General features: G+C 30.9%; 1 protein-coding gene across 3 annotated transcripts in view; it reads right to left on the bottom strand.

Moving 5' to 3' along the window:
* The window catches only part of LOC114334384 (progestin and adipoQ receptor family member 3-like), a 119,738-nt gene extending 107,000 nt beyond the window's left edge, over positions 1–12,738 (bottom strand). The window contains exons 1-2 of one of the 3 annotated variants that reach the window (XM_050648224.1): positions 12,360–12,738; positions 7,759–7,864 (exon numbers count right to left, since the gene is read on the bottom strand). In XM_050648224.1, coding sequence (XP_050504181.1) covers positions 7,759–7,848 — 90 coding nt within the window. In that variant the 5' untranslated portion in view covers positions 7,849–7,864; positions 12,360–12,738. The remainder of the gene's footprint in view (positions 1–7,758; positions 7,865–12,359) is intronic. The other 2 variants (XM_028284420.2, XM_028284419.2) reach the window with 2 other exon arrangements.
* Between the last annotated feature and the right edge of the window lie 831 nt (positions 12,739–13,569).

Genomic DNA, 13,569 nt, shown 5'->3' on the forward strand with positions numbered 1-13,569 from the left:
CGATAAGAATATTAATTAGGTTGAATATAATTCTATTTGGGTACCTACATTAATTAGCGAATATAATATTCAAATAGTAGCTGTACTTTTGTACAAATATTATAGAGTAATCTAAATAAAAACAATACAAAATAAACAAAAGAGATGTCAAAGAAAGATTGTCTTTATTATTACCAACATCACCGGTATAACGGTATACAATTAAATTTGATTCAATAAAAGAAGGTCTTCCTGAATTTCAATATTATAAAACATGACTTAATAATAAATCTTGAAGATTAAATAATGCTAAAAGTACCTATGTTATTTATCTACCATCTCTACTACTATCGTATTATGTATTTCAAAACTACTCCAGTCGTCAGACGAAAATGCCACTGCCCCTCTAAAAATCATACAAACAAGCTCAATTTTGCGGAGAATGTAAATTTTGGTAACCCAAAATAGATGGAAAAAAGTTTGGCACTCCTATCCCCGGGCATTCCCCTAAAAGCCCCCTCGTAGGAGAGGAAAATGGAAAATATCGATTTGCCAAGAATCTGTACAACGCAGAAAAATATGTTTCAAACAAAAAATGTAGCTGAGATAATTTTTTGAACAATAATGTTATGTACCGTGATAGTCGTGACATCAAATCAATGTTGGCTACTCTGGAAAGGTTTCCAAACAAAACAAAAATCTGTCAAAAATTCACACGTGGTGTTTATTTTCGTTTTTATAATTGGAATATATTGCTTGTAGAATATTTAATTTTTACAAAATGGTAATGTGTTGGGTACCCGCGGTTGTTATCAATGCGCATTAGACCAGGGCGCATCTATAAAAATATTAGTAAATTTGGATGTTGAGAGGTGACTCATATTTTTTTGCAGAAATTACTTGAAAATAACTCATATAATAATATTTGAGTTATCCTTCCACTCAAAAAGTTTCGGAACATTGTTTAAATAAACAAAATGTCAAAAAATGAAGGAAAAATTCGACTTTTTTCTTCGTTTTTTGATTATAACTTTAAAAGTATTCATTTCCGAGAAAAGTAGCACTAACATAAAAGTTGCGTAATTATATTTTCTATAATATAGGATCAGCTAAAAATTTTAAACATTGTCACCCTTGTTGAAAAATAGCAATATTTGCGAAAAAAACTTAAAAAAACAAGTATTCGCATTTTAAGTTTTTCAACCATTTATGCTACACTTAGGACCTTCATATTTTACGCAGAAAAACTAAAGGATATAATAAAGCAATACTGTAAATTTCATTAAGATCGGTTTAATAGATTTTGCAAAATAAATTTTGCAATCCAGCTTTTGCAAAAAAAATTATTGAAGTTATACTTCTTTACCGGCGATAGAGGGTGATTTTTTTATATGTTAAAACCTATCAGCCCGGCGCATGCGCATTATAACTTTGTTCTGATTGGATGTTCAAATGACATGTCAAAAATTATCCGATATGGCAGCTGTGGTTTGGAGGTAAAGGTAAAGGTAAACAAATGTATAATATATTAGTTTTATTGTTGTGAGGACAGAAACAAAAAAGTTTATAATATTGTAGTGACTTTTAAATAGTTTTTAAAAGCAACAGGTACGTAATTATTGTTAATGTATCATGGGTATAAACCTACCTATTTGATCTGCCAAAATACATAGTATGTAATACTTTTATTAATATAATTTGATTACCATCAAAATTTCTATCAATATTCACCTAATATATTGTTTTTTTACTCTATGTTTTGTTGTATTTTTTCAATTCTAAATCATTTCAATTCAAAATTAAAATAATTTGATCAATTTTCAAAATATCAAAATATCACAAGTTTAATCCGTTTAGTTAGTCGATCTTCGTAAATAATGACACATAGTGTCCGTGGCTAAGCGGAGAAGGCGAATGAATTCCAATACCAACCGCTCTTATCAGCGCTGGTTCGAGTCCCAATAGAAACTTTCTTTTTTGTTTTTTTTTAATACATTTTATGATTGTAAGTATATTTATTATATAATCGTATTTTCAGAAAATACGTATTAAAAAAATTTTCGACAATTAATGTTCAGACATCATTTGTGGCTTGTTTAATGTGTTTGTGTGTGTTTTATTCTTTTATTATTTTAATTGTTGGCACTGTTCTAATAAAAATGTTTGAGAAGTAGTAAGTATAAATTAGTTTAATATTTAAACAAAATATAAATAAAAAGTATATTAATTTCGTTTAAATCATATAATAGAAGTATAACTCCTTACGTGCGTACAAAGTACACACACATTCTTTTTTTTTTTCAAAATATTGCAAAACTGAAAATAAAGCTGACAGCAAGTTGATTTTTTTTAGATATGGAAGAATACTGTACCTTTCATTTGCATTTTGCAAATTAAAATCGGTTAACTACCACGGCGTGAGAAATTTTTTTAAGTAAACATTAATTTTGGTGCTACGCTCAGGACAGCGGATACATTTGCTCTGATTGGGCATTCCAATGACCTTTAATAATAATTGATAAATTAAAATTTTAAGTATATTTCAATATAAATAAATAAATTTGTTTATTACAAAATAAAAACATATACCGTGTCCTTTGAAATAACACTTTTTTTAGAAAAAACTATCTTTGTTCATATATTTTAACTTAGAAAATGAAAGTTTATTATTTTTAAACATATATTATAGCAATATTTCAGACAATAATCAAATTAGTTGGATTTTTGTGGAATTAAAATAATAAAATACAGCAAAATATAGAGTAAGAAAATAATATATTAGATAAAGATTCGAAGAAATTTTGGTGGAAATCAATTTGTGTGAATCGAATACCGCTGTCCTGCGCGTAACACTAAAAATTAATGTTTATTTAAAAAAATTCCTGACGCCGTGGTAGTTAACCGATTTTAATTTTGCAAATAGCAAATGAAAGGTACAGTATTCTTCCATATGTAAAAAAAAATTCAACTTGCTATCTGCTTTATCTTCAGTCCTGCAACATTTTGAAAAAATGATTTTTTTTGCGAAAGCTGGATTGAAAAATTTATTTTGCAAAATCTATTAAACCGGTCTTAATGAAATTTACAGTATTGTTTTATTATATCATAAAGTTTTTCTGCGTAAAATATAAAGCTCCTAAGTTTGGCATAAATGGTTGAAGAACGTAAAATGCGAATACTTGTTTTTTATGTTTTTTTTTTTTCGCAATTATTGCTATCTTGCAACAAGAGTGACAATTTGTAAACAATTTATTTATCTGTAATCCTGTATTGTAGGAAATTTAATTACGCAACTTTTATGTCATTGCAACTTTTCACGGAAGTGAATACTTTTAAAGTTATAATTAAAAAACGAAGAAAAATCGATTTTTTCCTTAATTTTTTTACATTTTGATTATTTAAACAATGTCCCGGACCTTTTTGAGTGGGAGGATAACTCAATTATTATTATATGAGTCAATTCCAAGCAACTTCTGCAAAAAAATATTAGTCACCTCTCAACGTCCATCTCAAAACAGATGCGCCCTGGACTACATAGTATATTTCCCATTCCCAATATACATATTTCCAAATAGGACTGGTTAAGAACCTGAAGAAACGAAGTACTATTCAACGGTACTATGTAGTGTGTAAATCCTTGATTTTGTGTAGGGACATTTATAAAATTAAAAGCAATATGATTGATAAAAGCAATATGACTAACAAGGATTGTGTCTTTAGAAAAAATGTGCAGATGATTTTAAAAATTAAATTAAAAATGATTACACAAACCGCGTGTATAAACAATTGACAAACGTCAAACGTTTGCTTTGTTTGGAAACCTTTTTGACGTTTTAACTATGGTTTTAACCCATTGGTGGTTAATTCTTTCCCATTCTCTCGATTTTTTTTATCAATTTAAAAATCGATTTATCGATTTAAAAATTGTTATCAACTCGACACGACGGTAAAAATTCGACATCTTTTAATCAGCATGTCCTATCGACAAAAATCAAAATGCGTTTTAAATGTGAAGAATGCAGCTAGTATACAGTTTTTCCATTTTGCCTCATATGAAGTTAATTTCTATAAAGCTGTTAAACAAATAAACGTTTCGCGATTTTTGCCATCTTTTACGATTCCCATGAAATCAATAAAATTTATCACTTCCATTGACCGGTCGCCATACCACTGAACAAACAATAAACGAATAGAAATTTAAAATTTATAAGTGAAAGTTATATAATAATGTTAATAGAGGATACATCGCAATTATTAAAATTTCTAGGAAACCGAACACATTAGGAAATCAGATTGTTTAATGAGTGCCATCTTTAGTGGTTTTCGTAATAATAACCTTTATATCAACAAAATATATTTAGTAATATTTTTTATCGTGAACCGTCACTAAAGTCATTGATTATTGTACTCATTTGTCCTCATTTGCGGCAGTAAAGTAACACTTTATTGTACTGAAAGAAGAATTTTACTTTACCTGCCGCGATTAATCAAATCAACTGAGATTGAATGTAAGTGGTCGATGGCAGTAATCGATTATTTATTTGAGTGACCTTAAAATTTATTTACCTTAATTATTAAAAATATTGTACAAAATTTACGTTATTATTAATTAAATTTATGTCAGAAAATGAAATTCTGTAGTATTTTGCAATTATATTTATAAAACATAAATCACAACTTTACAGATTTAGTAATTAGGTATTCAATATTGATACCTAACAACTATCGATTAAAAATCGAAATCGCCCATCATGCAAGCAAGAGCCTTCTGTCATTACTGTCATACGAAATTTTTATTTTGTGTAAAAGTAAAAGAATTCTTAAATCTTTTAACTTTCGTATTAATGCGAATATAGTATGAAATGGTGTTTTTGTTAATTCTATTATATATAGGACGGTGATAGATATGTAGGTACTGATAATTTGTTAGCAAATATATTTATTTAGATTGTCTACTATTTATCACGGCAAATCAACTTTGCTGCGGCAGGCTACACTACACTTCATAAACAATGACGTAACTATTAACGGTATTTTTAATTTTTGGTATTTTACTTTAAGTATTAAAATTAGTATATTATTTAAATATAAATACGATAAAATTGTTTAAAACATATTTATTTCGTTGAAATCATGATAATAGAAGTATAATAACTTCTTTCGTGCGTACAAATTACACACACTCTTTTTTCATTAGAAGGATGTAATTAAATAAGTGTTAAGTAAGTTATAATGTTTTTTATGATTGGCGATAAAATTTTGTATGCACCACGTCAGTAAAGACTCTTGATCGAACTCGTCTGTTATTCGCCTTGCTCGCTACGCTCGCTCGGCTCATAATATCAGGCTCGTTCGATAAAGAGTCACTTTACTGACTTGGTACATAAATAACTATTATCGTCAACCGTCACTAAAGTCATTCATTATTGTACTCATTTGCCCTCATTTGCGGCAGTAAAGTAGCACTTTATTGTACTAAAAGAAGAATTTTACTATACCTGCCGCGATTAATCGGGATTGAATGTAAGTGCGGTCGATGACAGTAATCGATTATTTTTTTGAGTTAACTTACAATTTATTTACTTAATTATTAAAAATATTGTACAAAATTTACGACATTGTTAATTAAATTTATGTCAAAAAGTGAAATTCTGTAGTATTTTGTAATTATATTCATATAAAATAAATTAAAAACTTTACCGATTTAGTAATTATTCAATATTGATAACTATCGATTAAAAATCGAAAGCGGCCATCATGCAAAGGTCATCTATTACTGTCATGAAATTTTTATTACGTCTAAGATTTAAAAATTTCTTAAATTATAAATTGTAAGTAAGTGTTAAAACCAATACCAAATTTTTGGCGATAAATTTTTGTATGCACCACGTCAGTAAAGACTCTTTATCGAACTCGTCTGTTATTCGCCTCGCTCGCTAACGCTCGCTCTGCTCATAATATCAGACTCGTTCCATAAGAAGTAACTTTACTGACCTGGTACATAAATAACTATTATTTAGCTTGTAGGTACTTATGAGTTTTGTTAATAGTGGTCAAAGTGTAATAAGTAAAGCTCGGATTTATAGGCAAAAAAAATTGAAGAAAAAGGCGCCTATATAAGCAAAGATTTTTATTAAAAAAGGCAGGAATATTAACATTTAGGCAATAAAGGAATATAACTTATTATTTATTGTACAAAGTGAATTAACGTAATATTAACTTAAGGCAGGTATATTTACACATCATAATCATTAGTATAAATAAACTAGTAACTAAATAACTGTTAATTAATAATTAAACATTGTAACCACTTAAAATTTTATCATTAATAGAAACAACTAAATTTTTTCAATATTTTCGGTCTTAAAACTATGTCTTCGATCACTTAAAATTAATTTGTACATTGAAAACGAACGTTCGACATCGACAGATGTAATTGGAGCATATTTCAGAGCGGATAATAAATCTGGCATAATTTGTAATTCCTCGGAAAATGTCCCATTCAAAACTTTAGCAATATTAGATAAAAACGAAAAACCTTCATTCTTGTCGAAAACATATTTCATTTTTTTTTAAATTAATTGACCGTTACTTCCAGGTGCCGATTTAATTTTCGTCTTTAAATTATCTATTAATTTTACTGACTTACATAAATTTATCTCTTGTTTTTCTAATAAGGTAATTGTGGTAACTATTAATTTATAATTGTCATTGATATAAGCGAGTTCCTGTTTCAATTTGGGATTTTTTAATATTTTTTTTTGCTTCTCGAGTGGCTTTGGAAATATCATCATCAAATTCTGACATAACTGATTCTATTTCATTGCAGTGTTCAAAGTAAAAAAAACTGCTTCGAGCTAGGTTCCCCACCTTGTAATTACTGGTTTAGGTGGCAAAGGGACACCGGGAAGTCTTTCTTTATATATTTGCACCCTCAACAGAGCCTTTACAAAAACTTTTTTCATAAAATTTATAAAATTATTTACCAACGGAAACAGATTTCTTATTTCTTCAGCAATTATATTTACCCCGTGGGCTACACAAGTGCAATGAATTAAATTAGGATAAAAAATCTTTAAATTAACAGCAGCTTTTAACATATATGCCGCAGCATCTGAAAGCATTAAAACTATTTTATTCACTGGTATAGGGTTGGGTAAAAAGAGGTTTGTTAAACTATCTTGTATAAATCGACTAATTGTTAAATTGTTTGTTTTTTCCAATTCTTTAACGGCAACTAAATAAGGTTTTCTCGCAAAGTTTTCGTTCAAAATTCCAATCATTAAATTAGCTATATACCTGCCGCATACATCTGTCGTTTCATCCACGATAATATACAAAAAATTGCCCTGTAACTCCCGCTTAATTTTTGAAATACATTCCACATAACATTTTTCCACAGTATGTTTTCTCAATGTACTCTCGTCCGGTAAGGATTTATTAAGATATTTTTCGAAAAAGCATTTAAAACTAGGGTTATTAACTTTATATAGAGGAATGTTGGATGCAATCATAATCTGGCATAAATCAAATTTAAATGCGTCTTCCTCCTTTTTTTTGAACTGCTTAAACTATCCAGCAGAGATATTTGGGCTAACTTAGAGGAATTTAATTTTTCCAAATTACGTTTATGAAGTGGGGTTCCACAATGCTGGTAAATAAAGTACTTTTTTCTACTTGAAATCCGAGAATTTAAAAAAAATTAATTAGAATTCTAAAACCGCTTTAGAATTTAGTTATGTTGTGGGACGAGAAAAAAAGAGAAAAAATAAAACTTACCGATTTGCCGCATGGTTTACAAAATGCTCCATCTCCTTCTAGAGAAAGTTCCGAATAAGGTGCGATCCATAGCCTTAATTTAGATGTCATCTTTTCACACAAATATCTAAAACGTTTTAAAACGTGTTCTTTGCTTTTCGGTATACGCAACAAAACTAAACTAGGATATAGCAATTTGTGACTAAACTCTGATACAGTAACCGACTGTACAACTGATAATAAACTAATACAGCTTAGGGATTTCCAAATAGTTAACCCTCAAGTCTCGATCAGGTACATTTTCCCAGAAATCTGTTATATAAACAAACCATTGATATTTTATTATTGACCCAAAATTTTATTATAGAATGGTTTAGTAATAGAATAATATCATGGGTAGTACCATGAAATTTTAAAAAAGGCACAAATAGGCGGAATTTACGAAAAAAGGTAAAAAGTGCAAAAAACAATTATAATAGGCAAAATAGGCAAAAAAAGGCATTTTGCCTATAATCCGAGCTTTAGTAATAAGTATGCCAGTGCAACTCACCAGACAGCAGTGGCGGATCTACGGTGAGGGAAAATTGGGAAATTTCACCTCCCCCCCTCCCAATAAGGTCCAAAATTAAAGAAAAAATTGTTGAATTATAAAAATATATTAGTTGAGATGAAACTTAAACCACAGACAGACAAATTCAACCCAATAAACAAACTTCTTCAAGTGCCATCTCCGCGACGGAGGTCGGCAATCATCATACCTATTCGGACTTTAGGGACGGCTGCTCTGAAAAGTTCATTTGGTGTATATCCGTATAATACCATTCTCTCAGGTTGCGTAGCCACGATATTATGCGTCTCCCTATACTCTTTTTCCTTGAATCTTCCCCTTCATAACCAATTGGAGCAAATTGTATCTCTCTACACGTGTAATATGTCCGAGATATTCCAATATTCTGGTCTTGATTGTATTTAAAACTTCCATTTCTTTATTCATCTTTCTCAGAACCTCTTTATTTGTGACGTGTTCTTTCCACGATATTTTCATACATTCAAAATTCTTCGGTACACCCACAGCTCGAATGATTCTAGTTTTTTCATTGATGTCGCACTCAAGGTCCAAGCTTCCATTCCATAAATCAAAGTCGAGAAAACGTAGCACCTAGCCAACCTAACTCTTAGCTCCAACTTCAAATCTCTTGTGCAGTAGTGATGTTGATTATAGTTACTTTCGAGTATTCGTTACAAATCGTTACTTTTGTATAAAGTAATCATTTACAGTATTCGTTACTTTGATTACTATGATTACTTTTGTATTTGAGTAGCGGTAATCATATCGAGAATCGTATTTCTCAGTAGGTAGGTATTTTGTATAGGTGTTCCGATATAACAACAACCTTCACCGACCTGTTTAAGGGATAAAAATGATTTGATTACTATGATTACTTTTGTATTTGAGTACCGGTAATCATATCGAGAATCGTGTTTCTCAGTAGGTAGGTATTTTGTATTTTGTATAGGTATAGATATAGATCTAGATAAAAATATAGGGTTCTCGCATTCGATCTTTGTTAATGACATACAATACATATTTTACCTCCATTATACCTTATTCTGTTTCATCTTCTATCTTCTCCTCACCCTCACAGTGTGAGGCTCTGAGGCTCACACCCTTAAAACGCTTCATACTGATAACGATACTCGATAACACTCATAAAATACCGGTCCCGTCCGTTACTCGCTGGGATACGATTCGTAGAAAGTAATCAAGTGTACTGGTTGTAGATACAGTTGTCGTTACTCGCTCTGATATGATTGGTACGAAGTAATCAGGGTAATCAAAGTAACGATTTGCCTCTCTGTATAGTAATCGTTACTTTCGGTAATCGTAAGTAACGAGTACTTTGTAACGAATAGATACTTTTGCAACATCTCTATTGTGCAGAGCACTTTTCTCATTTTGTTAAAATTAGCTCTAGCCTTTTTTGTTCTAATTTTGATTTCCTGCAAGTACCTAATAACCTGTGGAGTTGATCATCGTTCTAAGATATGCATATTGGTCTACTCGTTCGACATTGGTTCCGTTTATGAAGATATTCTCGTTATTTCTTTGAGTTTTCGGTATTCTCAACGTCTTTTTGGCGTTCATTATTAAACCGTATTTTTGTCCAAACTCGGCTATTCTGGTCACCAGACTCTGGAGATCCCCAATATTTTCGGCTAAAATGACAGTGTTATCCACATATCTAATGTTGTCAAAGGGAACTCCATTTACCTTTATTCCATCTGTTTCACCCTCAAGACCTTTTTTCAAGATGTCTTCCGTGGAGGAATTGATTTCAATTTCCTCTGACAGCTGTTTGTTTACACGTACTACTATAGTCGTAATAAATATTACACGTATCTAATAAACAAACTAGTTAGGAAAATTAAGGGTTAAGTTATTATTGTCGTTGGGTTTATCTTTTTTATGTCTTTTGGTGTTTCATTAGAAGTCCCCTCCCCCAAAGCTGCCAGACAGGACCATATATCATTGAACATATACAGAGAGAGTCTGTAATTTGGAATAAATTCAATATCTCAAATATTAATTGTTTTTTTGAAAATTGCTCAGACCAGTCGATTAGTACCTATTTCAAATTGTCCTTTTTGACATATAATAATAATGTATACAGGGTGTTCCAATTTAGAGATATGACGTCATCGTTGATTTTCTTAAATGGCAACACTGTCATTTTGATAGCCATTTTGATTGGGTGTGTAAAGTTATTTATAACTGCAAAATTTCAAATTTTTATTCCCTACCATATAGAAGATAATAGAAAATAACAAAGTTATGTCTGTAATTTGGAATAAATTCAATAATTCAAATACTATTTGTTTTTTTGAAAAATGCTTAGACCCGTCGATTTGTATTTCAATTTGTCATGTTTGACATATAATAATAATGTATACAGGGTGTCCCAATTTAGAGATTTGACGTCATCGTTGATTTTCTTTTCTTTTTGATCGCAACACTGTTATTTTGATAGCTATTTTGATAGGGTGTGTAAAGTTATTCATAACTGCAAAATTTCAAATTTTTATTCCCTACCATATACAAGATAATAAAAATAACAAAGTAATAAAAAATAAGTAATCAAATAATAATTGAATTTAATTATTTCAATTAAGCAAATGCTCATAATGTTGCCCTCAAGTATTGTCAAATGGTCAGTGGGCAATATTATGAGCATTTGCTTAATTGAAATAATTAAATTTCATTATTATTTGATTACTTGTTTTTCATAACTGTTATTTTTTATTATCTTATAAATGGTAGAGAATAAAATTTTTGAAATTTTGCAGTTATGTATAACTTTACACACCCTGTCAATGTAGCTATCAAAATGATAGTGTTGCCATTTAAAAGAATCAACGATGCCGTCATATCTCTAAATTGGAACACCCTGTATACATTATTATTTTATGTCAAAAATGACAATTTGAAATACTAATCGACGGGTCTGAGCATTTTTCAAAAAAACAGTTACTATTTGAATTATTGAATTTATTCCAAATTACAGACATAACTTTGTTATTTTTTATTATCTTGTAAATGGTAGAGAATAAAAATTTGATATTTTGCAGTGATGTATAACTTTACACACCCTATCAAAATAGCTATCAAAATGACAGTGTTGCCATTTAATAAAATCAACGATGACGTCATATCTCTAAATTGGGACACCCTGTATACATTATTATCACATGTAAAAAAGGAAAATTTGAAATACTAATCGACGGGTCTGAGCAATTTTCAAAAAAACAATTAGTATTTGAGATATTGAATTTATTCCAAATTACAGACTCTCTCTGTATAAACATTTTTCCAGAGCCATATTCATTTCAGAGAACTCCTCAGGACTTTATTATTATTTATTATTATTTTCCTTATACCCTACGGCCTCTTATGCTAGTCTTTTATTTGACAGTTTAGTTCTTTCACCATCTTGTTTTCTTTTACTAATATTTTGTAGTTTTGTAGCCAATCTGATTTTGTACAAAAATTGGTAAGATTCATTCTTTAGACTTTTCAAATTATATTTGTTTACACTCATATTTCCCGACATTGTTTGTTCATACTCGTATTGCTAGTCGCTGTTATGTTTTGCTAATGAAATAAAAAATTTTAGTAGTTCCAAAATGACACAAAATCTAGGCATCGCATAAAAAAGTTTATTTGAAGAAAGTGCATTTTTTTGTTCTTCTTAATGGCGGTACAGGCTCGTTTTTTTAATATTGTATTTAATTACAGAGTAATTTCCACATATTAATATATTTTTCAAATTGGGCTCTGTACCGCCATTCTTTATTATATTACGAATAAGTGTGCCAAATATCTCGAAAAAATATTCAAAATTACAGCCGCAATCTTGGAACGCGTTTTGGCTACCTGTTTATCGCTACTGTATCACCTTAACGAACTCCCCTGCATTAAGAGCCAATTAGAGGTACATTTTCAGGGTACAAGGTTTCTCCCCATGTAATAATCTGAATCGCTCGAGTAACTGCAAAAATCCCCGCTTAGGCTCCCCTACCATAAAAATGTATGTAAAGTATTTTAATAAAATACGTCAACTTACCTCTGATAATTGTAATTCCTGCAAATTTCAACAGAAATCCAGTTTCACGAATATAGTAAATAATGGTCTTAAGAAATGACTTACTGTACCGTAAAAAATGAACGCAGTCGTTATTAAATTAACTTTCTAAGACACTAAATTCGCTTTGAACAAAAACGATATCGAAAGTAAGAACTTACAATAATGCGAGAGCAAAATGATTGCCAAGAAAAGTCGTTGCTTTTACAACGACAGCGCTACACTCACACTGACCGCTCTCCGTTGCTAAACAATTTGTTGATCAAAGACATGGCGGGCCGTGGATAGCTATTGCAAAAGCAAGCCTTCGCTCGGCGCGAAAATGGTGATGACCTCTTTTATCCTGATGGTTGCTCGTTATGAAATACCAAAACTGAGTGTGTTTATATATGCACGTAATAAAACACCCCAAAAGTGAAATAAAACACTTTATGATGATTTTTTACCTTGACCCTTGTTGACAATTTTGATTATGTAAATACGTCAACATAGTTGATTGTTGAATAATTAATGTTTAAAAAGTAAAACTAGTCCCAAAATACACTTAAATTTTTTTTGAGTTTTTATATGAGTAAAACGCTCGTCTAAAGGTGCGTACGGACTTGAGCATTTTTATCAGAACGAGCTGAACGAGCAGAGCGCGGCGTAAAAATTTGCTCTAGTCTAGTCAGTACGGAATAGAGAGAGCTCGCTCGTCGGTGACGGACAGGGCTCCTCTGGCCCGGAACACTCCGGGGGAGAGAATGCGGGATCGGGTGACCGGGATCCCTCTTCCTCCTCTGGATAATGATTTCAACAACCACAATGGTTTATATCATCCAAGCCAACTTGCAACACGGTAAGGCAGCCTCAGGTGTCCTCCTGAGAAAACTGTCAGAACTGTCAGCAAGAACAGCCCTCATTCAGGAACTGTGGGTGTATAGAGGTAAAATATGTGGACTGGGGCCGGAACCGTGGTGGTCAACTGTTCTGGTGCTCCACTGTTAGTATGGTATAGGTATAACTAGACCCAAACCCAGACATCCAAAGTGAAAGTTATCCTCCAACACCAAATTGTTTTATATGGTCCACATAATGTTCAGAAAAAAGTCACACCATTTTGAGCGTCGGGTTTGGGGGGAGAGGGGGAGAAATCGGTAAATTCGTAGTTTTTTACGTTTTTCGTAAATATTTCTAAAACTATACGATTTAG

The sequence above is a fragment of the Diabrotica virgifera genome, chromosome 4 (genome assembly GCF_917563875.1).
Source record: "Diabrotica virgifera virgifera chromosome 4, PGI_DIABVI_V3a".
In the NCBI taxonomy this organism is placed as follows: domain Eukaryota; kingdom Metazoa; phylum Arthropoda; class Insecta; order Coleoptera; family Chrysomelidae; genus Diabrotica; species Diabrotica virgifera.